The following is a 24,722-nucleotide window of genomic DNA, read 5'->3' as shown; positions in this document are numbered from 1 at the left end:
AAATCTTCATAAACAGCCGTTGTAGTAGCAGTAACTGATCTAACAACTGTGCCAGACGCTTGTTGTCTTATATAGGCGTTGTCGACTGCAGCGCCATATTGTGCCTGTTTACATATCTGTCTATTTGAATATGCATGCCTATACCAGTTTCTTTGGTGGTTCAGTGTAAATATGTATGGAGTGAGCATTCAGATGTACAGAAGGAGAATTTTGTTCCAAACATCACCTGCAGTTCAAGTCAAGTGATTTTGGTGTGGTGCATTTCAGTCCATATAGTGCTTGCCATATATTGAGTATTATTACTTCACTAGTAGAGATAGATCACCTTAAGAAGTTCTGCAGAACTTTGTAGACTTGTTTCATAAACATCTTAACAGTCTGATATGTGAGACTGAAGTCAGCTTAAAAATGTGATGAGCAAGAGTGTTGTGTTTTATCGCCACAATGTCTTAGCTCGGATTTCTCTTTATCTGTGTTTTTTTCGGTTACGGGAAGATGTAATATCCAACAACATTCTTTTATGTTGTTGTTGGACTTATTTGTACTGTCAAATCTATTTTACTGAATTACCTTACAATGACACTGTTCCAGACATCGAAATGTCACATAAAAAGAATGCATTTGTAACTATGAAATTGTTACCAAAAATAAGATTATCACACTACCTGTTTATCCACTATTATTTTCAGCACTTGCCCGCGAAAGGCAAAGGTCCCGAGTTCGAGTCTCGGTCGGGCACACAGTTTTAATCTGCCAGGAAGTTTCATATCAGCGCACACTCTGCTGCAGAGTGAAAATCTCATTCTGGAAACATCCCCCAGGCTGTGGCTAAGCCATGTCTCCGCAATATCCTTTCTTTCAGGAGTGCTAGTTCTGCAAGGTTCGCAGGAGAGCTTCTGTAAAGTTTGGAAGGTAGGAGACGAGGTACTGGCAGAAGTAAAGCTGTGAGTACCGGGCGTGAGTCGTGCTTCGGTAGCTCAGTTGGTAGAGCACTTGCCCGCGAAAGGCAAAGGTCCCGAGTTCGAGTCTCGGTCGGGCACACAGTTTTAATCTGCCAGGAAGTTTCATTATTTTCAAATATTTGACTCTTTATTCATGCTTCAGAAAACTAGAACTCAAGTAAACTATCTCATGCAGAACCACTTATATACACATGCCTGTATAATTTGGAAGAAATTAATAAGACCATCATTTATAGAATAATAAATATAAATATAATAAAATAAATAAATTTTATCTACATATGAACAAAGCACAATTATGTATACACTTATTGGCAGTTTACTCAAACACATTTGAAAAATTTGTCTAGCACTTGTCTCATAAGTGCAGAAATTAGCTCTACAGTACAAGACTTTATAGTAACATGTCTTGACATTTTTGCAACATACAAAGTGCATCACATCAGTGTAACATTTACAGTTATACGTTCGTTGTACATAGCTATGAAAAGTAACTAGTCTTCTTTTCACATACTTGTCTTTACATCCACTGCAACAACAATATTGCATCACATCTGTTACTAATACTCAAAAGTGCAGTAACAGATATAAAACAAGGCGAATACATGTAATATTAAAGTTTAGTTACTACCACAAAATGTAGACAAACAGGCATGTCCCAAAATTACGTGACTAGCATGGTTTGATGTTGAGACCATGTTTCAGCCATGTAGTAATCTGTGGCTTTAGCTTAGCCTACTGTGCTTGCTTTCAACATCAAACAAGGCTAGTCACGTGATTCTGAAATGACACAGCTTGTCTACAGTTTGCAGTAATGGCAAATCTTGAATGTTAAATGTATTATTCTTATTTTATGTGTGTTTCTGCATGTTTGAGTTTTAGTAACACCAATAGTACAGTACTGTCGTCGATATTGATGAAAAGTATGTGAAAGAAGGACCAGGCACTTTTCGTAGGTATGTATAACAGATATATATTTGTGAATGTCATATTGATATGAGGCACTTTTTTCGAAAAATATCGAGATATGGTATTATAAGGTCTTGTACTGTAGAGATTGTACTGTATTGTATGTAACTGGGGGCCTAGAAACGATGGAGAGGCTTCATCCCTGCTGTAGCCCTCAGTGGTTCACAACCCCACAACAGGCTACAGCAGTCTACTCACCCCACCATCGCCCCACACCGAACCCAGGGTTATTGTGCGGTTCGCTCTCCCTGCCCTCCCCCCCCCCCCCCCCCCCAGGTATGTCTCACACCAGATGAATGCAACCCCAATGTTTGTGTGGTAGAATAATTATGGTGTATGCATACGTGGAGAAAGTGTTTGTGCAGCAATCGCCGACATAGTGTAACTGAGGGCGGAATAAGGAGAACCAGTTGCATTCGCCGAGGCAGATGGAAAACTGCCTTAAAAACCATACACAGACTGGCCGGCACTCCAGATTTCGACGCTAATCCGCCAGACGAATTCATACCAGGGACTGGCACGCCTTTCTGCCCAGAAAGCAGTGCATTAGACTGCACGGCTAACCGGGTGGGCTATTGCAGAGATAATTTGTACTATTTTGTGGCCTTGTGTTTACGAGACTAGTGGTAGAGAAAGTTGGAAGTGTGTTTGAGTAAACTACCAGTCAGTGTATACGTATCAGTGCAATGTTCATATGCATGTAAAATTTACACATGACATTCTAATTTCCTCCAATTTATGTAGGTTCTCAAATTCTTGTGTGTCTATAAGTATTTCAGCGTGAGAAAGTTTCCTGTACAGTGTCATTGTAATATACCTGATTAGCACAGACTGTACAGTAGGAATCAGCGCAATAGCAAAAATAAAAAAAAAAAATATTGTTGGCTGTCACTTCTTTTATTACTCCAAAATGTCAGCACTGATCTTGTATTTTTATTTTTTTACATAGTATATGGTTTTACATTTCTGATGTGATGATGAAAAAATTTCATACATATTTTACCTTGTCTATAAAATAATATAATAACCGACAGTCACGTGGTGCAAATCGTTTTCCATGTTACCGTAACAATTTCTTTGTTCCAGATGCTTTGTTTTTTTCGTGGCATTTCAGCGCCGTCTACAGTGTCATTGTAATGTAATTAATTACAACAGAGATTGAACGATATGAATAAATGCAACAGAAAACGTAACAAAAATATTGTTTACTGTCGCTTCTTATCCCGTTACCGAAAAAACGAAAATATAGCGAAACCAGCATTATATACTGTGGCAAAATAGCACAGTACCATTGCTCTTCACACCTGTAAGCCAACATCACTTCCCGGCATCAATTGTTAAGTTCCCTGTACTTCCGAAGCTTATCTCTCTATAGCAGTGAAGTAATAACACTCAGAATATACTAAGCGCTGTAGGGCTAAAATGAGCCGTCCCGAAATCACGTGACTTGATCTGCAGCAGATATTGCGGACAGAATTCTCGTTTTGGACATCTAAATGCTCACTCCATAAATTTTTATCCTCTATGGTTGCACGCTTGCAATCAGTACGTTGCAATCAGAGATCATTGATGGCAACATTAGCTAACAATTTGGCTGGGGTATGTTTCTTAGCAAGTGTTTTGAAGTTCGTAGATTATTGAAGTAACTTGCGTTGTGAAACGAAAGTCTTTGCATTGGTTTGTTAGTGGTTTAAATGATGGCTGTGGCGGAGCTGCAAGTACGGTTGTTTACGAAACAAAGTCAGTAAGTAGAGGTGGTTTACAGGAAAAAAACATTTGTGATGTTAATATCAACTAATATTTACCATTGTAAATGCTACTGACGCAATGACACATTGTGCAGGTATGCAGTTCCAGACACGCCGTTCTCTGTTGCTTCCAATGTAACATGCGTCGAACTAAACGCATTGGTCAACGAGCTACTAAGAGGTTTGTAAAATATGCTTTGGATATCCTAGTAATGGCTTGAAACAGTAATTAATTTTTCTGTATCTTTCGCGAATTAGAAAACAGGACGTCAGAGTGGCATGATGTAGAGTTCGATTTCTTGCTATCCGGGGAATTCCTTCGTGTTTCGCTTCTGGAACATCTTGAAGAAAGAGTTATATCTAGTGAAGGCACAGTTGACATAGAGTATGTGGAACGCTTCCCAGCGCCAGAACCGAAGGACTGTCTTCTACACGACGACTGGGTTTCCGCTGTACAAATTAAAAATAAATGGTATGTCGTAAACATGTACGTCTAACTTTGTTATGCATAAGCCAGAAATCTCGTTATTCAGATAATAAATTTTAATGTTAATTTCTTTCATTATAAATAATTTGTAATGCCTAGTACATCATATAGGAAGAACCAAAACTCCACTGACAAGATTTCGAAAGTTGTTGAGGGATATTTTCTGAACATTTTGGCAAAAGGATCCCCTGGTGGTTTTTCATAGAGTAACTTGTTACTCATGTTATCCTGAGTCGCACTGGAAATATCTGCACAAAAGTGCATATGTCCATTTTATGCACTGTCTGTCTTGTGCGGAAGGAAAAAAAAAAGTGTTCCGTTCATGCTTGATACTTGCTGTTGACAACAGTAATGTCCACTTTACTCTCAACTTGTATTCTGAGTTCTTTGGTTCCATCTTAAGTTTATTTTCTTGTCATTGTTAGTTGTGCATTAACAGTGTTTAACACTCTCTGTACCAGGCCTATTTTATGCACCCGTCCCTAGAAACCGGGCAATTTTACCAATATTAAAAAAATTACTGCATCAAATCTACTGTTTGGATTGTGGCAAATTTGGTACCATCTTGAAGCTGCACATTTCTACTTTAATTCTGAGTGAAAGAAACTACTTTACAATGCACAGCTTTAAGGTACAGTTATAGAAATCACTTAGATGTTTTAAGAATTTAGAAAAAGTCATACGAATAAGGGAATACAATTGTGATTTATTTTTAACCAAAATTGTGGCACTACATTACATGTTTCTGATAGTATACAGTATTACATATAAATTTCACACAGAATCATATTGTTTTTTAGTGTGGAAAATTTTAAAGCAAGGTTCCAGGCAGAGTGCAACGCCACACTGTTCACATTCGTATCGTGTCTCTTTGCGAGAAGCCTTGCCACTCTGTTTCTTGCTCCTGGAACTGCACACGTGACACACACGAGCAGCATACTTCTTAGTAGTTGCAGGTATGTGCTGCAAAAAATGTCTCTTTGTTAGCCGACCTACAGTTCCTTCATTTCTTGGAATGAATTCAAGTGTGTCGTCTTCAACAAGCTGAACTGCAAGCACTGTTATAAAGTCTGTTATTGTAATTTTCTTCCTGTGCACTGCATTGTACAGCCAAAATGCATTTGATACTCCCATAAGCAGCAAATGGAAATATAATTTTCGCCACCATTTCACAGTTCTGTGCTGGAACGGATTGTACTGCAGGCGTTGGTCTCCAATATCCACTCCAATTTTATTGAGGTTGTAATCAAGTACCTGAAGTGGTTTCAATACTACAGACCCATTTCTCTTAGTATGCGTACCAAATGTTGCTTGATGCCTTGTAGACAATGTATACACATCTCTCTTATCTTTCCACTTCATTGCCAATACATTATCTTTACGCCGAAAAGACATTTCGCCCTTTTTCAGCTTAGCAGATACTAAATCTTTAGGCAATCCTTTCCTGGATTTGTTCACAGTACCAACAGCTCCAGTGCCTTTCTCTGCCAGTTGCTGAAATAGCTCTGGACTGGAATAAAATCGATCTAAATACACAGTGTGGCCTTTGTTCAGCAAGCTGCTGTCAGACAACAATCGCAAAATAACCGCAGACGAAGAATTGTCAACAATATGCTTACCAGCATAAACTTCAAAATTTACAACATAGCCACTACTGGCTTCAGCAACAGCATATACTTTCAGTCCATACTTATGAGGCTTATTTTGCATGTAAACACGGAAACTCACACGACCTCGAAATGGGCAAATTCCTTCATCAATTGTCACTTTTTCTGAGGGACGATATGCCTGGATACATCGCTCCTTCAAATTATTATAATATGGCAAAACTTTGTAAAGTGGATGAAATCCATCTTCGCCTGGTTTTTTCTGATTTGAATTGTCAACAAGATGCAAGCATGACAGTATCTGAGTGAAACGCAAACGGCTCATGACATGGGGACAAAAGTTACAACTAAGAACAGGATTAGTGCTCCAATGGTCCGCAATTTTGGGCTTTTTCGAAACACACATGTGGAAAATAATACCCAAGAAACGCCTCATCTCACTTATAGTCACTGGCTTCCACGAACTCAAAACTGAATGGGGCTTCAGATTATTTCCTCTTCTTGTCTTCTGTATTGTCTGTGATGCATACAAATTTGTCTGTCTCTTGAGTTCATTTACGTCACTGTCAGTAAGGAACACTTTACTGCAATCCAGTACAGAACTCGACTCATCAATATCCACTAGTATCTGCCTGGGTGTCGTGTTGACAGGCAGAGGTCGGTAGGTGTCAACTGCAGTCCACTCACTGTCTTTCGGATACGGCACAGCTGCTGGATTTGAAGCAACACCTTCAACATCATTCTCGCCTTCATCTGAAGACAAACTGTCATCAATCTCGTCTTCTAAAAAGAATATCACATTATGTGTAACTACATACATCGTTTACACATGTTCAACAGATATGTGCGTACTGCACAATTACGTGGAAAATTCGGAAATACGTACCTTCAAACACACCATTGCATTCAGAATCGTCTGAATCACTCTCTACATTATCCAGAGTGTCGCTATGATTGATCAAATCCGCAGTTTCTGCGTCTGATAAACCGCGCCGAAACATGATGACAAACAACTGAATGATATACAGACTGAGAACGCAAAGATAAGTTTTAACATGAATTACAGCGCTGCCGTGACATCTATGGACGCATTTTGTTAATAAACATCTGAAAAACGTATAGCGCTGGCCAAACCCGTAGAAATAACGTTGCAGTGTTTTGAATGAAATTAAATGTAGCGGCCCGTAAATTTTACGGGCTTGGTGATTTTCGCGCGATCCCAGGCCCGTAAATTTTACGGGCTTGGCGCTTAGAGTGTTAAACTTCCTGTCATCTTAAAACTGCATGCTGGACTTGGGCTCAAATCTAGGATGTTTGCCTTTCATGGGCAAGTGCTGTACTGACTGAACTATCGAACCACAACTTTTACATGTCCTCACTGCTTTACTTATACTAAGCACCTCTTCTCCCACCTTCCAAGAGCACTAATCTCACAAGTTTTGCAGGAGGATTATGAAATTTGGAAGGTATGAGAAGAGGTACTACTGGAGGTAAAGCTTATAGGAAGGGTCATGAGCGTGCTTGGTTAGCCCGCGAAAGGCAAAGGTCCCAGGGTCATGTCCAGATTCCATAAAAAGTTTTAATCAGCCAGGAAGTTTCATGCAATACACATTTCACTGCAGAAGGAAAACTTTATTCTGGTTAACTGTGTTACTTAATGGTATGAATAGATTTACAGTGAAGAGTTGACACATGTGCACCTTGTGATTAGGTTCACAGAATGCGTTGGAATAGCAGTGTAGTGACACAGTGCTGAGCTGTTCATGCAATGGCTGGAACATCATAGTACTTTCGCAAATGAGGATTGTTTAGTGTTGCAAATTTTGTTGATTGCATATTACAGGTTTTTTCACTGCTGTGAACATATTTACACTGAAATAAATGTAATTGGTGATAGCAAACCAAGTAACTCCACAATAAGCCATAGGAGACCACAGGTTCTTATACCAAAACATTCTGGAAATATCCCTGACTAATCTCTTTAAAATTTTGTTGACAGAGTCTGAGATCGTCTTGTGTTTGTTGAAAGAATTCGAATAATATGGATTAAATTTTGATATTTCTAGTAATTTGAAAGGACCTTGTTATTCTAGCAATTGTATAATAATCTGCTGCTCTCAAGTTGGGATGTGAGAACTTACTAAACGGGTCGCCTTTGCTCCAACTTTGTGGCATCTGTGGGAAGAGCCCTCATTCAGCGTAGGTATCCTCATGGTAGATATTAGGCATCAGTTACCAGATGTCCAATCACAAAGAAAGCAGATGTCGACAGGTGTGAAAATTACCAAACTATTGGTTTAAAAGGTCATGGCTGCAAAATACTAACACGAATTCTGTACAGAAGAATGGAAAAACTGGTAGAAGCTTAACTTGGGGAAGATCAGTTTGGATTCCGTAGAAATGTTGGAACACTGGCAATACTGACCCAACAACTTATCTTAGAAGATAGATTAAGGAAAGGTAAACGTACGTTTCTAGCATTTTTAGACTTGGAGAAAGCTTTTGACAATGTTGACTGGAATACTCCCTTTAAAACACTGAAGGTAACGGGTAAAATACAGGGAGCAAAAGGCTACTTTCAATTTGTACAAAAACCAGATGGCAGTTATATGAGTCAAGGAGCATGAAATGGGAGCAGTGGTTGGGAAGGGAGTGAGTCAGGGTTGTAGCTTGTACCCATTGTTATTCAATCAGAGCAAGTGGTAAAGGAAACAAAAGAAAAATTTGAAGTAGGAATTAAAATCCATAGAGAAGAAATACAAACTTTGAGGTTTGCCAATGACACTGTAGTTCTGTCAGACAGAAAAGGATTTGGAAGAGCAGGTGAACGGAATGGACAGTGTCTTGAAATGGTGATGAACATCACTAAAAGCAAAACGAGGATAATGGAACACAGTCGAAATGAAGTCAGGTGGTGCCGAGGGAATTAGATTAGGAAATGAAACACTTATAGCAGTAGATCAGTTTTGCAATTTGGGGAGCAATATAACTGATGATGGTTGAAGTAGAGAGGATATAAAATGTAGACTGGCTTTGGCAAGGGAAGTGTTTCTGAAGAAGAGAGATTTGTTAACCTCGAGTGTAGTTTTAGGTGTACCCATTGTTATTCAATCAGAGCAAGTGGTAAAGGAAACAAAAGAAAAATTTGAAGTAGGAATTAAAATCCATAGAGAAGAAATACAAACTTTGAGGTTTGCCAATGACACTGTAGTTCTGTCAGACAGAAAAGGATTTGGAAGAGCAGGTGAACGGAATGGACAGTGTCTTGAAATGGTGATGAACATCACTAAAAGCAAAACGAGGATAATGGAACACAGTCGAAATGAAGTCAGGTGGTGCCGAGGGAATTAGATTAGGAAATGAAACACTTATAGCAGTAGATCAGTTTTGCAATTTGGGGAGCAATATAACTGATGATGGTTGAAGTAGAGAGGATATAAAATGTAGACTGGCTTTGGCAAGGGAAGTGTTTCTGAAGAAGAGAGATTTGTTAACCTCGAGTGTAGTTTTAGGTGTCAGGAAGTCTTTTCTGAAAGTATTTGTATGGAGTGTATGTAGCCATGTATGGAAGTGAACATGGATGATAAATAGTTTAGACAAGAAGAGAATAGAAGCTTTCAAAATGTGGTGCTACTGAAGAATGCTGAAAATTAGATGGGTGGATCATGTAACTAATGAGGTGGTACTGAATAGAACTGAGGAGAAGAGGAAATTGTGGCACAATCTGACTAAAAGAAGGGACCGGTTGGTAGGACACTTTCTGAGGCACCAAGGTATCACCAATTTAGTATTGGAGGGAATCGTGGAGGGTAAAAATTGGCACACCAAGAGACGAATACACTAAGCACATTCAGAAGGATGTAGGTTGCAGTAGTTACTTGGAGTGAAGAAGCTGGCACAGGATAGAGTAGCATGGAGAGCTGCATCAGACCAGTCTCAACTGAAGCCAACAACAACAGCTGGTGGCTACAAGGTTCTGGCAATCTCTTCAGACAGACCACAATTCATTATAGACTCTAGGAACTTGGTTTTGTTGCCACACTATGTGAGGAACACAAAACCATGTGACCAAGTGACTAGCAGACACTTTCTCCCCTCAATTCCTGGTTTGCACCTGAACGGATGGAGAGTCCTTTCTTTCTACTAAGCCACTGTTCTTTGTGGAGAATATTGGCAATGTATTTGTGAACACTCTTCCCTTAGTAAATTGTGAAGTCTGTCTTAATTAAGACAGCAAATCCTATCCAGTTCCAGGCATTAATCTCTTATAAACACCTTGGTGGTGTACCTTTTACCATAACCTCCCTTATAGGTACGTCCAGCTAATTTCTTTTTTCTGTTCAACATTGTGCATGTGCAGACATATTTAACAGCAAAATTATGCATATGCATTTGTAAAAGTGTAATTTCGTGGAAATGGAGGCTATACGTAAAGCCCATTGCTTTCCAGCTTTGGTTGGAAAACAGTTTAGGTGCATATTGTCCGTTGACCCGACAGAAAGCCCACATACATTTACAACTGATTGCAGACAAAGAAAACTCTTATGGAGTGTCGTTTCTAAATATTATAATAAAAGTTTGATATGTAATGCTCTGTGCGTCAAGTGTTAGATGAAAAATCTCTGATCATATTACTGTAAGTTTCAGGGAACAGAGAATATGAAGCTAGAATTTTATGAGAATTGTATATGGAAACTGTGGGCGAAGATTCATGCTATGACGACTCAGTAGCACAACAGCTGAGGAGCCTGAAATCTGCACAGAAGAAATGATGGGGATGTGTAGCTCCTCAAAGAAAACACTAGAAGTATGAAGGAAGGACACTGATGATGCAAAAGATATGAAATTGGAAAACAACCTCCATTCTCTTTCATGATTAAAAGTTGTATAAACAACTATGTTTATAAAATAAAATACAAGTGATATATTGAAAGTCAATTGGCCTTCACGTAACGACTAAGAATCCCCCTTAAGCATTTCGTAGTTTCAAGATTAATCACTGAAATGCTTTCATTTTGAAATATGAATTAAATAGTTAGAACTGATACTAGCATATAAATCACAGTCAGTAGCTAACGATATGTTATTATCAGTCTTGCTGCTGCAGTTTCATTGGCAGAAAATCTAAAATCTCACTGTGACCTCCTCCTAAAATTTGCAAGCAAAACATTGTCTCTATTTCTCATACCTCTGTTATTTAGATACTTCTTTACCTACAATTGCTTTTGCGTTTCCTTTTTCTGTCACCTTTTCATTGCAATAAACACAGCACAAGCGAAAAAGAGAATCTGTAGCAGACAGCTTGTGCAACGAGGCAGCATGTAGACACGAGAACACTCGTGCATGTATGCATTTCTTCTGCAAATTTTTGTGTGTGCTATTTCATTCCTTTTATTCCTGTGCATCTGTGATTGCATACATAGAAAGACATACTTTAAGAACCTCAACATGGTCATATTATTTTATTACCATTGGTTGAACTGCTGCTCCCTTTCCAGCTGGAAGGCATTTTTAACTCAGTAAATGTCTTTGCCCTTATTTGGGCTAGTGGGAATCAGATGCTCGTGAGATTTCTAATGGCACAGATAAGCCCTGGAGGAGCCCTTGTCAGCTCTCTAACCTGCATACCAGACCAACTCAAATACTTTTACCTCCATTAATTACTTCTCAGCTGTAGCATCAGTATTGCTTTTAATCCCTCAGTTCTTTAATGTTTTGATAAAATTTCTGGCAGACATCAATAACTCCATGTGATCGCAGGGCTGATGATGTTGCTGTTTGCTCTCTTAAACCCCCCCGCTGCCACCTTTTTCAGCCTACCAACTGATGAATGATTTGTTACAGCTTTCCAAGCTAGCCAATCCTGTGCAAGCCTCTTCTTCTCTGCACAACTATTGCAACCTGCACCCACTTGAAACCTATCTACTGTTGTCAATTTTTGTCACTTCATAACCAGATTTACTGTTTCTTTATACCTCTGGATGTCTTCTATTCTTTCAGTCATGTTGTGCCGTAATGCTCTCTTTTTTTTTCCCCATTTCGATGTAGTACCACTTCATCATTTATTTGATCTATTCATCTAACCTTCTGTAACATCAGATTTCAAAAGCTTCTCTTGTCTGTATTGTGTATTGTCCATTTCACCTTGTTGTAAGGCTTGTTGGGATAAATACTTCCACACAAGACTTCCTGACAGTTAAATTTATATTAGTTGTTAATAAATCTCAATTTTTTAGAAACACATTAATTACTAATATTCCCAGTGTGCATTTTACATACTTTCTGCCTTGTCTGTCATCAGTTATTTTGTTGCCCAAATAACAAAGTTGTTCTATATTTTTTGGTGTCATTTCCTGATCTGTCTCCCTCAGCATTGCCTGATTTAATTTGACTGCATTCCATTATCCTTGTTTTATTTTTGTTGATGTTCATAGTATAACCTTTCCTCAAGGCACCAACCATTCTGTTTGCATTCTCATCCAAGTTCTTTGGGACCTCGGACAGAACTACAATGTCATTGGCAACCGTTAAAGATTTAATTTCATCTCCATGAGCTTAAATCCCTCTTCCAAATTTCTCTTTGGTTTTTCTTTAGTGCTAGTACAATCTAAGTATTGAATAATGTGGAAGATGTGCTACAACCAAACCTCACTCCCTTCTCAACTACTGCATCTCTTTCATGTCCTTTGCCTCTTACAACTGCAGCCTGGTTTCTGTAAAAGTTGCAGCTAATGTTGTGCTCCACATATTTTGTCCTTGCTTCCTTCAGAATTCAAAGAGTTTTTCCTGTCAATCTTTTGAAGTTTTTTTTTTTTAATTCAAAATTTAAAAATGATATAAATGTAGTTTTGCCTTTCTTCTTTCTTCAGTCTTTCCTGTTAGATAGCTCATAGGGTCAGTATTGCCTCCCAGGTTCCTACAATTCTCCAGAACACCAAATGACCTTTTACGATGTTGGCTTCTACCAGTCTTTCCATATTTCTATAAAAATTTGTATTTGTATCACTTTTCAAGCTTTCAGTACTGCCTTCCTTCAAATTGGGATTATTATAATTTCACCTATATCTTGCATAACAGCTAGAATAAGTTTTGTCTTGTGTATCTCTTCAAAGGATCTCAATAATTTTGAGGGAATGTTGTCTATTCCAGATGCCTTGTTTTGGCTTGGGACTTTCCATCTGCCAGATTCGTCATTAACTTGTAGTGAGGAAGATAAGATGATCCGTAACCGAACCTTGCAGAGTACTACCTTAGCATTTTCTCACTGTGCAAATCACCTGATTTGTGAATTATCCATGCAGTGTGGCGCAGTGGTTGACATGTGACTCACATTTGTTAGGATTGCTGTTCAGACCCCTGTCCACCTATTCAGATTTAAATTTCCTAAATAACTTAGGAAATATTGCCAATATATTTCCCAATCTGAGCTTGTGCTCAGTCCCTGTTGACTTAGTGGCCAACAGTGTTCAGCTGTGTGTGCCCTTCCTTCCTTGTGTCAATTACTTGAACTATTTGATGTAACTTTTTACAATCTTTTTTGCCCAAAGATAAGTAAACTAATTATTTACTGAGTCACAGAATTCACTGAAAAGTAATTTGTCTTCCATAATGATTTCCTTTATCTGTTGGTAGATTAAAATGCCTTAGATCAGTTGCACAAAATCTCTCTCACACATACATAAACAGTATTATAGTGCTATTGCCAGTCCAAATTAGGTTTATGGTGTTAGTTAATTTAGGGCTCAGTGTTTTATATATAAGAAAAGCTTGTTTGATTTACGTATAAAAGTTGTTTCAGCTATTCTTTTCACCACTGAAGCACCTCCACTTCACTGTTTCAATGTTTGGATTGCTCAATCATAAAATGTGTCTGCTTTCTGTTAGGATTCTCTCAGGTTGCTATGACAACACTTTGCACATATGGACAAGCAAAGGAAAACACAAATTAACAATACCTGGGCACACAGGACCAGTAAAAGCTCTCTCATGGATTTCACTTGATGACAATCGAGCATCATTTGTCAGGTTAGTATGACAAGACATCAACACATCTTGTGAAATTTTTTTACATTCTGTAAATGCTGGTACTTGATCATTGTTGTAGTGCATCTCAAGATCAGACTGCTATGATATGGGAATGGAATGTCTCAAACAATTCTGTTGAATGTATTCACATTTGTCGCGGACATGAAAGGTCTGTGGAATGCATTGGAGTGAGCCCAAATGCTGTTCTTTTAGCAACTGGAGGTTGGGATGCAATGCTGAAGATTTGGTCAGCTTGTATGTATGAATTTCTGTTAACTGACTTAGCTTTGGTTTCATATTATATGTTTATTATATTTAATGTGAAATATTATACTGTTGTGTTTCTTAATTGTTGATATTTGCTGCCATAGAAGTACTGGAGCATGTGTTTGGGGCTGGAGTGTGTCACACAGTTTAGATGGCACCATTATTACAAGCAGAGGTTAATAACTGCAGTAAACCCCCACAAATTCAGATTTGTGGTAATTAAGACTGGTTTCTTACTGCGAAGTGGAATGTTGCCATTCTGTAGAGGACATCTGCACTAAGCTCACTTAGTGAAAAATGTTGAATACATCACCTCCCTTTGCATTCACTTCACCATGGCCATTAACGAGCAATGTTTTTATCATTGTTTGTCACACGCACACAACAAGGATTACTTGCTGAAACCTATATGCCAAATCATATTAAATTATATGTGTACTGTGGTCACCTAAAAGTGTATTAGTGAAGTACAGTACAATACAATGCGCAAAGTGAGCGTTAGGAGGCAAAATACAAGTCTGTAAGTTTGGAAGATAAAGGCAGACTTTTTGGTAACATTCAAGTTGGCACTTCTGCCCAGAATAGTTGACAAAATTTGGCATTGCTAAGATACGCAAATACGTGTTTTCTTCAAAGTGACTCGCACTTCTTCTCTCTTTTCAGGAACACATTAAAAGATATTTAGGTTGAGAGAAAGTAGTTTGAATAGTGACAACTTGTCATTCGATGTAGAGACATGGTAATAAAGTCTTATTGGCTTATTGCAAGTATAATAACTATTTAGGTATGGAGAGATAATGAAAAGCTCCAGTTAGTAAAATTTAGCAATTTAGTAACTAATACAGGGGAAGCAAGCACTTTCAGTAAGGAAAAGTGAGTGTACCGCATATGATAGACATTCTGAATATTTCTTGAACAGTTAAAGGATATAAGGAAGTGATTATATGCAAAGGGTCAAGTATTTTTCTCTATTATTAATACTAATATCTATTTTCAACTACTGAGTCAAAGCAGTAAGCAGTTTTTTATTGTCATGGAATGATGTATTTATTTACATTATATTCAGGAGCTAATGAAAATAATAGTGTGGTAACACAGCATCCGTCAGTGTTCTTGGTGAAAATTTGTGCAAAAATAGGTGTGAGGTGTGCTAAATGATAAGTCAAAGTGTGCTGGAGCAGTGTAGTTTCAGCCCTGTTGCAATGTCATAAAGTAGTAGAGATTGAGCTGTGCTGAGGTATGTTTTACCATAACCACATTTCCTTTCTTATTTTTGTGAGAGGTTTAACTGGGAAATTAACGTGTTGTGATAAAAATCTGAATTTCAGAAAGGCTTACATAATCCAGAAGGCAGTGCTTGATCTAGTTATTTTTTAACAAACCATTCCGTGAAGTATTTTTTGCTGTTTTACTGTAATCTTCTGACGTTTCCTTCAAGCTGGGTTGTTTAATTGCTCATTATGAAAAAGTACGCCCATTTAAGTTGTCATATACTGATGCAGCTACTAAATTATTGTTTCTTGTGGATTACTAGTGAGATGTGAATTTCAAATAGTGTTCTGATAATAAAATTAGGGTTTTGGTACAAACGGGAAGTAGGTGGTGAGGGGGTCATCCAGCAGTGCTGAGTTCCACATTTTATGGTGCATACTTTCAATATTTTTATTCCCTCTGAAAAATAAAATGTCCGTACTAGAAACACTATTGCAATAAGTAGAATAAATAAATGTGGTTTATTGTGCTCCAACATTACTGTGATCAATATTTTTCATTTTGTAAGCATTAAATGATTTTAAGTATCATTACTAAGAACAATATTTGTTTTAACGTGTTTGTAATATTTCTGTTTGAAGCACTGGAGGAGCAAATGCATACAGATGGCATTTCATCCACTAAGAGGTTTAAAGGAGAACATGGAAAATCACAAATTAGGGTATGTGTATTCTGCTATAAAAATTTTCATAATAGTGAAGCAATAAGACAATCTCTCTCTCTCTCTCTCTCTCTCTCTCTCTCTCACACACACACACACACACACACACACACACACACACACACACACACACCTCCTCTCTCCTCCCCTCCCTCCCACTTTTCCTACCCCTCTCTCCCCACCCCTCCCTGTTCCTGTATCTCTATTCACTCTATCCTCTGTATTCCGTTCCTCTTGTTGTGAGGCTTTGGAGTCACCCGTTTAAAAAGATCTGCCTATTTCCTGCTATCCCCTCCTTGCATCCTTCCGTATCCTCTCCCCACCTCCATCAGTTTGTGCAACTGCTTTCAATAATAGAGTATCAATAACCAGTCTCACTGTAGGCCAAGGAGTGTGCATCCAGCTGGCTGTGGGGTGTGTCTGCTGTGTCAGTTTATGTACTTGTGCTAAGAAAAGAGCAACAGCTTGAAAGCCAGTGTGAATACTGATTCTTGTTACATGTCTCTGTGCTCCATGCTTTGGTTCACTGTAGGTCAGTGGTTGTGTTTCCTTTATCTTATGTGTAAGTCAGTTATTGATATGTTTGCAGAAAAGAGAAATCATCATTTCTGTATAAGATGAAGTGAGAATATGGATTATTCGAGAGGAATTCGACCTCCTGCTTTCCTTCTTTTCATTTCCTTCCTTATACCTTTATGAACTACCCTAACAATGGTTAAGACGCTTCTCCCATGTGTTCACAAGCAGTTGAGTTAGCTATTGTGTTTGAGACTGAGCAGGAGCTGTCCTGTCACCATGGCAAATGAAGTAATTTGATGTTTATGTCATTCGAATTGTGTCACACATTATTCTGGCCATTGGTGTGACATTTCAACACAGGGAGGATAAGACAGTGCATGTGATACTGAGTGGAATGTAGATGCCAGAAACAACTGTGAAGTAATTTTTATATGATAAGTGATTATCTGCTTCATTGAAACCTCTTGGCAGATTAAAACTGTGTGTCAGATGAGGAGTCAAACCCAGAATCTTGCCTGTGATGGACAGTGCTTACTGAGTTATCCAGGTATGACTCGTGATCCATTAGACAGCTTCAATTTTGTCAGTACATCTTCCGTACTTTCAAAATTTTACTCCCTATGCATAGTTTATTTTCCCAACCAAACGTAGAATGTCACTAAATGAGATTTACAGCCATCTAATTTTTAAAAAAATCAAATTGGGGAAATGGTATATTAATCAAATCAAACTGCAGAGGTTAGCACACTGAACTTGCATTCGGTTCAGGAGGACGGCAGTTCAAACCCATGTCCAGCAATCTCGATTTAGATTTTCCATGATTTCCATAAATTGCCTAAGGCAAATGCCAGAATGATTCCTTGAAAAGGGCACAGCTGCTTTCCTTCTCCATCCTTCCCTAATCTGAGCTTGTGGTCCATCTCTAATGATCTTGTTGTCAACGTGATGATGAACAATAATCCCCTCCACCTCTAATCAAATAGAAGTAAATCTCTCTTGAATGTGTAACTACAATGCTCAAAACAACTGAAGGACAAGAATTTGATTGAGTGTACCACATATGTAGTCTGTGATTAAGATATATTCTTTTGCTCTTAGTTTTCCCATTTGTTTTAATGATGAGAACAATCCTCTAAGCCTTGGCTTAGTGCCATTATTCAAACATATCATGCTATGCCTAAGAGTGAAATGGATGAGCAATGTCTCACCTTCCCATCTAGTGAGTGTAAGTAACAAGTGAGTCTCCGAACTCTTTGCGCACATTTCACCAGTCAACATGAGGCATCTTACCGATGCAGAACATGTTTGGGCAATGGCATTACTAGAGGAAGGTTTAGACTATTCGTGCAGTGCCTACAGTGCTTGTTGTGAGGGTTTGGAAACAATTTTGTGAAACTGATACATACTAAAGAAAGCAAGGGTAAGAGAGGAAACGGAAAACTTTGACAAGATATAACCAATATGTGGTTAATTTTTCTTTCCACTGGTGCACTGTGGTTGCCTGTGACCTACAAAATTATCTAAGTGCAGCAGGTAGCTGCAGTGTCAGTGACCAAACAATATACAACAGACTCCAATAGGCCAGTTTTAGACTAAGACCACCTCAACGTATATCTTGATTAACTGGTCAGCACATGAGAGATAGACTTCGATTTGCTGTGTCCCTGGTGCACTGTATTGTTTACAGAGGAGTCCTGCTTTCATCTAACACTATATGGTGGACATATATATAATATCATCATAGTAGCTAATGTTATACTGAAGGAGTAGTCCAGGAAATGGACTGATTTTGCTGCCGCACAGCTGTGGGGCTCAGAAACCTTTCCCCTCAAGGACAAAGGATTCCTTATTTTGTTCCAGAACAGACCGGGAGACTTTCACTGCTGCCAAACCACCCGTCTTTGCAGAATATGTTGAAGATAAGTTTGGTGAAGTTGACTTACTCACTAACATGCGAACTGGCTCCCTACTGATCAAAACCTCTTCTGTCAGTCAATCAGCTTCTGTTTGTGCTTGCAAGCATTTAGAAGGCATCCTGATGAGCATCACTCTTTACCAGTCCTTAATTATGACCCAGGGATTATCTTTCATAGGGACTCCTTCAATCTGATGAGGAACTCAGGACTAATCTAGCATAGCATGGGGATCATATCGTCCTGAGGTCCTAAAAGCAATTGATTTTGGAGCTTCAATCCTGCCATTTCAAGGATATACCCTACTGGAAAAAGTCACAGTAATCCTATATCCCACTTTCCTTGCACTGTTTCCAGTGTCTCCGTTTTGGTCATATGTCTTTATTATGCTAGGCAGACCCTATTTGTGACGACTACAGCCACCCTCTCCATGTGGGGTCTCCTTACAGCTCACCGCCCAAGTGTGTGGACTGTTTGTTTGATGTATAAAAAGGAAAGGAAGATTAAAGAATTCAAAACACAACTGTCTACCCTACCTGACAAATTCGACAGTCTCCAGCTGATAGCTTTTAACATCTACCGTAGCTTCTGTTGAGTGCTTTCCTCCTCCTCCTCCTTCCTCCTTACCTCTGTCCTGTCCTCCATCCCTTTCCTCCTCCCTGGTGGTTCCCATTCTTCCCCCCTCATGGAACCGCTTCTTCTTCTTGGCCAAAGAAGAAACCTTCTCTAACACCCACCGGAGGTAGGCTGAGATTCTCTCTAGGAACTTCGCTCCCTGGCATCTCCAGTACAAGAAGCCTGTTACTTAGAGTTGAATGTGGGACCCACACACTTTGAGCCTCAAGGCCGCTCATTCTCTTTTGTAGCCTGATACAGCTGCGACTTTTTCTCTTCCTGACCACATCTCCTTCTCGCCCTTCGAAAGAGAAGAGGAGGGTATGTAAAATAGGAAGAGGTGTCCTCCCCCTCCCCCCCCCCCCCCCCCATCATCCCAGAACTGTCCCCACTCTCACTCAATCTGGTTCCAATCATATATTCATAGATGCCACTCCATTCTTACTGGCCACATACTTGACTCAGCACTATGACCACTTCAGGCCCGTTCGATGTTCATCCAGTCTATTGTACTACTCTCCTCCAGTAGAATTGTACTGATTTTCACCTTCTGGAAGTGCAGCCTCTTCTTTCTCTCTACTTTGTAGCGTGTATTGTATTGCAGGTATCTCATTTTGTTGGTTCTCATTCGTTGACACTTTGTGGTGTGTGTCCAAACCTTCTGGTGGATTCGGGTAAGCCCTTTGCGAGCATTCGGTGGTGTCCGCTCATCGGTCCACATGGACACTGATAGTTCCTGGGTTCCTCTCCGTACTGCACTGGAAGTGCTGGCCGTTTAGAACCATTTAGACTCTGCGGTAACAATATGCAATCTTTATCTCCCCCCAGACCAGCCTCCTATGCTTGCTGCTCTTCTTGCCCCCTCTCTCCTCAGCGCCTCCCTCCCACCTTCTCTTTCAGGGTTTTAATTTCCATAACCCTCATGGGGTGATATTGCTGCAACCGACTGGGGCAGGATTGTTGAAGACTTGCTGGAAGGGCTCAACCTCTGCCTCCTCAGTGCTGAAGCCCCCACACATTTAAGTGGGGCACACATCACATTCTCGGCCATTTGTCTTTCCCTCTGTAGCCTTGGATTCCTCATCTCTCTTCAGTGGGGGGTTCATGGCAATTTGTGTGACAGCACTCATTTTCCAATCGTCTCCTGACATCAGGAGCCTTTACTAATGTAGATTTGGATGCCTTTTCCTTGGTTGCCATTCTCACCACTCTACCATATGATGGCACTGATGAGTCTGTATGGAGTTTGACTGACATGACCCTTTCAGCAGCTGCTTCTGTGAGTGCTTCTTCCTCAGGTTCTCCCCAACCGAAGACTGTCCCTGGCGGACCCCACAATTGCTGTGGTTATTAAAGACCCCCCCCCCCCCCCATTGTGCCTTCCAACTCTACAAATGGCATCCATCTCTTGACCACTTCTTGGCCTTTAAACAGCTTCATGTCCGGGCTGTTATTGTATTAAATTTGAAAAACGGATTTTTTTATTCGCAGTTGTGGGCAAAGCTGAGGCACATTTTTGGCCGCTGTCCTCTTACATGGGTCCCGAAAATTTTCCTGAATGGTGTTACCCTCACCAGCCTGGACTCTGTTGCTGAACAATTTGGTTGCCATTTCATACATGCCTCAGTGTCAATCCACTATCTGCCCGCATTCCATTTTCTCACTGTCTGAAATGTCTCCATTTATCTTTTGTTTCCCGCCACCTGGAGCTTTATGATGGCCTATTTAGTAAGTGGGAATTTGCCAGTGCCCTCGCTCTCTGCACCAACATGACTCCTGTACAGGACCAGCTGCACAACCAAATGCTTCAACACTCACTGGTGACTAACCAGTGTCACATACTTTTCCTTTTTAACGAAAGTGTCATTACTCCAGTTACGAAATTGTCTAAACCATCACTTCAGCTTGACATTATCATTTGATAAATTTAACCGATGTCCTCTGGAAGTTACTTGAATGTATGGTGTGTCAAAGGCTGTATTGGATCCACGAAGCTCTGGACATTTTGACTTTCACCTAGGGTGGTTTTCACCAAGGCCTCTTTATTGTAGATAATTTAGTCCACCTGGAGTGTATTATCCGAATGACTTTTGCCCTGAGTCGACACCTCGTTGCAGTCTTATTTGATCTGCATAAAGTATATACCACATAGTATCACAACATCCTTGCCTTCTTACATGAGTGGGGCCTCGATGACCTGCTCCCGATTTTTATCCAGAACTTTCTTTCAGGTTGCACTTTTGAGGTACAGGTTTTGCACCCCCACTAGCACATTTTCTCTCCAGGAGAATAGTGTTCTGTAGGGTTCTGTTTTGAGTGTCCCTTTCTTTTTAGTGGCTATCAATTGTCTTGTGGTGACTGCGGGGCCTACAGCTTCTGCCTCTTTGTATGCTGATGATTTTAGCATTCATTTTTATTTGTCCATGATGGGCATCGCTGGACACACTGCAGAGAGCGATACACTGAGTGCAGTCTTGGGCTCTCACTCATGGCTTCCATTGTTTAGGTGCCAATGCCTGTATTATGCATATCTGTCATCACTGTACAGTCTGTTCCCATCCAAATCTATTCATTGATGGCCAGTACCTCAACATTGTGGACTCTGGTCGTTTTTTGCAATGGGTCTTTGATGCTAGCTCAGTTGATGTGGCTACCCCACCTCAGTCAACTAAAATGGACATGTTGGTTGCACCTCAATACTCTTTGATGCCTCAACAATGCCATCTGTGGTGCGGACTGCTCTACTCTGATACGGCTGTACGCAACATTTATGTAATTCCATCTAGATTACGGGAGTCTCGCATAAAGCTGGGCATAATGTTCAATGGTGCAGATGCTGGACCCAATACATGCCCTCTTTTCCCCTCACCCTTGAAGGATCAGGATGCACAGAAAGGCTTACGACGTTTGGGTCAAGAGCTGTCCTGAGTGCCATCAGATGTCATTCTTTCCAGTCTGACTTATGAGGAGGATATTGTGGAGTTAGACACCTCATATCCAGGCAGCCCCTCCACTCCCCGTTGCTCTTAAAGTGCTTCACCTCCCCGGTTCAAAGGTAGGGGTAAATTAAAACTGCACCAATGACATGGCTTCCATACTACAATGGAACATGAATGGGTTCAGGACTCATGTGGAGGCAAATGATACTACTTGGAGACACTGTAGTCTCGCACAACTGCATCAATGGGACTTTCGTGGCCACCTCCCCATCTTCATACAGTCTTTCCTGTCTAAGTAGTTTTTTAGGATACGAGTTGGTGACACGCTGTATGATCAGTTTGAGCAGGAGAATGGTGTTCCTCAGGGCAGTGTTTTAAGTGTTACACTTTTTGCCAAAGCCATCAACAGTATCACAGCTGTGGTAAGGAGTCATGTACAGTGTTCCTTATTTGTAGATGGTTTTGCAGTTTTCTGTTCCTCCTTCAGTGTTGCAACGGCGAGCCGTTAGTTGCGACTTACATGGTGGGGGTTAGAGGAGTGGGCTGCAAAGACGGGTTGTCAGTTTTAACCCTGAAGGCACTGAACATTATCAAGTGCCTTAGCCACAGGTCTTGGGGAGTGGACAGGGCACATCTTCTTCAGTTTTATTGGTCTTTCGTGTGTTCGCGGCTGGACTACAGTTGCATGGTGTATGGGTCAGCAAGGCCCTCTTACATGCGGCTCATTGTTGCGGACCATCATGGGAGGATTCGGCTAGTCACATGTGCTTATCGGACCAGTCCCATACCTAGCATCTGTGCTGAGGTGGGGGAACCGCCACTTACCATCTGGCACCAGTTCCTCATGGCGTGTCAGGCATGTAAGTTCCTTGCAGCTCCAACTTCAGCTGCTCATCCACCTCTGGGATGCCTTTCTTCCAACCATCCATGAGCCATGATGCCATTTGGGATCCGCGTGCAGCGTGTGCTGGAGTCGCTTAACTGCCAGCTGCCCTGGTTACTGGAGAGGCCCAGAGTGATTTTAGATTTGGTGTGATATAGGAGAGATAGCACTCTTGCTTTCATTTGTAATGCAATGTTCTGATATTTTATCTGAGTACCACGACCATGTAACTGTTTTAGCAGATGGGTCTAGGCAGGGGAACACTATTGGTTGCTCTGTCATTTTGCCGGATCGTGTCCTCCAGGTCAGACTGCCTCCAGAATTAACAGTCTTCAATGCAGAATTATATGCAATCTTGCGAGCACTGGAGAAGAGGAGACATTTTCCCTGTGTTAGATTTCTCATCTGCTCCGATTCTCCGAGTGCCCTTTACTCTCTCCAATGTTCGTAGCCAGCAGATAAGAGTAATCCAGAATGTCCTACTACAACTACGACTGAAGTAGTAGGTGTCTTTCTGCTGGGTACCTGGGCACATTGGAATTGCAGGGAATGAAAGGGTGGATCGAGCAGCCAAGGAGGCATTTCATGATCCTCGGGTATTTCAGTGTGCTATCCCACTGCATGTTATCACCTTATTGTTGAGGTACAAAGTCATGTGTCAATCGGAAGATGAGTGGCTGGCAGTGACCGATAACAAGCTCCATGCCATTAAGCCCATAACTCAGCCATGGAGTCCTTCCTTCCAGCCACATCGGTGGTACGAGATCCTTCTTTACTCGTCTTCTCATAGGCCACAGCCCCATGACACATGGATTCTTACTCTGATGAGAGGACCCTTCAATGTGTGGTGCTTGTGGTGTGCAGATCACGGTGCGCCCCATTTTATTGGACTGCATTTTATTTGCCAGCCAGCAGACTGTGGTGGATTTGCCAGTGGATCTGCCGTCTATTTTATGTAATGATCAAATGAATGTGGTTAGGGTCTTAGTTTTGTGAATTGTCCAGCATTTTTAAGAAGATTTTAAGGAGATGTTCTAAATGTGTCAAAGGGTGGCTAGCTCACCCTAGTTTTTTGTAAGTGGTCAGCCAGTCACATTTCCCTGTGCTTTTCTTTTAGTTCTTCTGTGTTTTGTTATCTCTGTGTTTTAATTTCTTGATTAGCTCTCTTCCCTTCTAATTGATTTTAGTGCATGTGAGAGTGCTTGTGATAGTGACTGTGTGGTCATTTCAAGTGCTTGCTGTACAACACTTATCTCCACATTCGTTTGTTTTTATAAGTAAAAGGGCACTGATGACCGTGCTGTTGGGCACCCATCATCTCCACACACACACACACACACACACACACACACACACACGACTTGGTGTTCTTCCTCTGTTTCTGTGTGCTGCTCTCACATGTCCTTGTTGCTAGTCTTTTATGGTTATTGTTGGGTTAGGTGCTTCTTGTAATTGTGGAGGGGAGGTGGGTTGATATGTCAGCCATCACACTTTCTGCCTTTGGGGGCCTCCAGGTGCTGTCTGGACGGGGCACCTCGCTTGCCTTTCTTCCTTTCCCCTTTTTCTATTTCCTTATTCCTTTCTCTAGGTTTTGTTGACCTTCGTTAGAGCTTGAGATTTTCTTTCCTTGGGTTTAGCACACTAGGCCATCCTTTGGTGTGTAGTTTCATTTGCTTGCCTGTTCCAGGTAGGAGGGACTGGTGACCTCGTAATTTGGTCCCTTTAATCATTAAAGTTAATCATTAAAGCAAACAACCAGGCAAATATAACACCAAACATGTGTGATGAGAAGATGTATACTTTTCTGTTAAATAAAGGTTTCATTTTCCAAAACAAAAGTTTGTTTCACTCCAAT

General features: G+C 40.4%; 1 protein-coding gene across 1 annotated transcript in view; it reads left to right on the top strand.

Annotated features, from left to right (window-relative positions):
- The first annotated feature begins 3,529 nt into the window (after window positions 1–3,529).
- LOC126175703 (ribosome biogenesis protein WDR12 homolog) overlaps window positions 3,530–24,722 on the top strand; it is a 47,130-nt gene continuing 25,937 nt past the window's right edge. The window contains exons 1-6 of the mRNA XM_049922638.1: window positions 3,530–3,675; window positions 3,775–3,860; window positions 3,938–4,151; window positions 13,658–13,798; window positions 13,878–14,053; window positions 15,919–15,998. Of these exons, the coding sequence (XP_049778595.1) occupies window positions 3,626–3,675; window positions 3,775–3,860; window positions 3,938–4,151; window positions 13,658–13,798; window positions 13,878–14,053; window positions 15,919–15,998 (747 nt within the window). The 5' untranslated portion in view covers window positions 3,530–3,625. The remainder of the gene's footprint in view (window positions 3,676–3,774; window positions 3,861–3,937; window positions 4,152–13,657; window positions 13,799–13,877; window positions 14,054–15,918; window positions 15,999–24,722) is intronic.

This window comes from Schistocerca cancellata, chromosome 3 (genome assembly GCF_023864275.1).
Source record: "Schistocerca cancellata isolate TAMUIC-IGC-003103 chromosome 3, iqSchCanc2.1, whole genome shotgun sequence".
NCBI classification, from domain to species: domain Eukaryota; kingdom Metazoa; phylum Arthropoda; class Insecta; order Orthoptera; family Acrididae; genus Schistocerca; species Schistocerca cancellata.
Note: the sequence above shows the minus strand (reverse complement) of the source record. Positions and strands in the feature narration are given on the sequence as shown.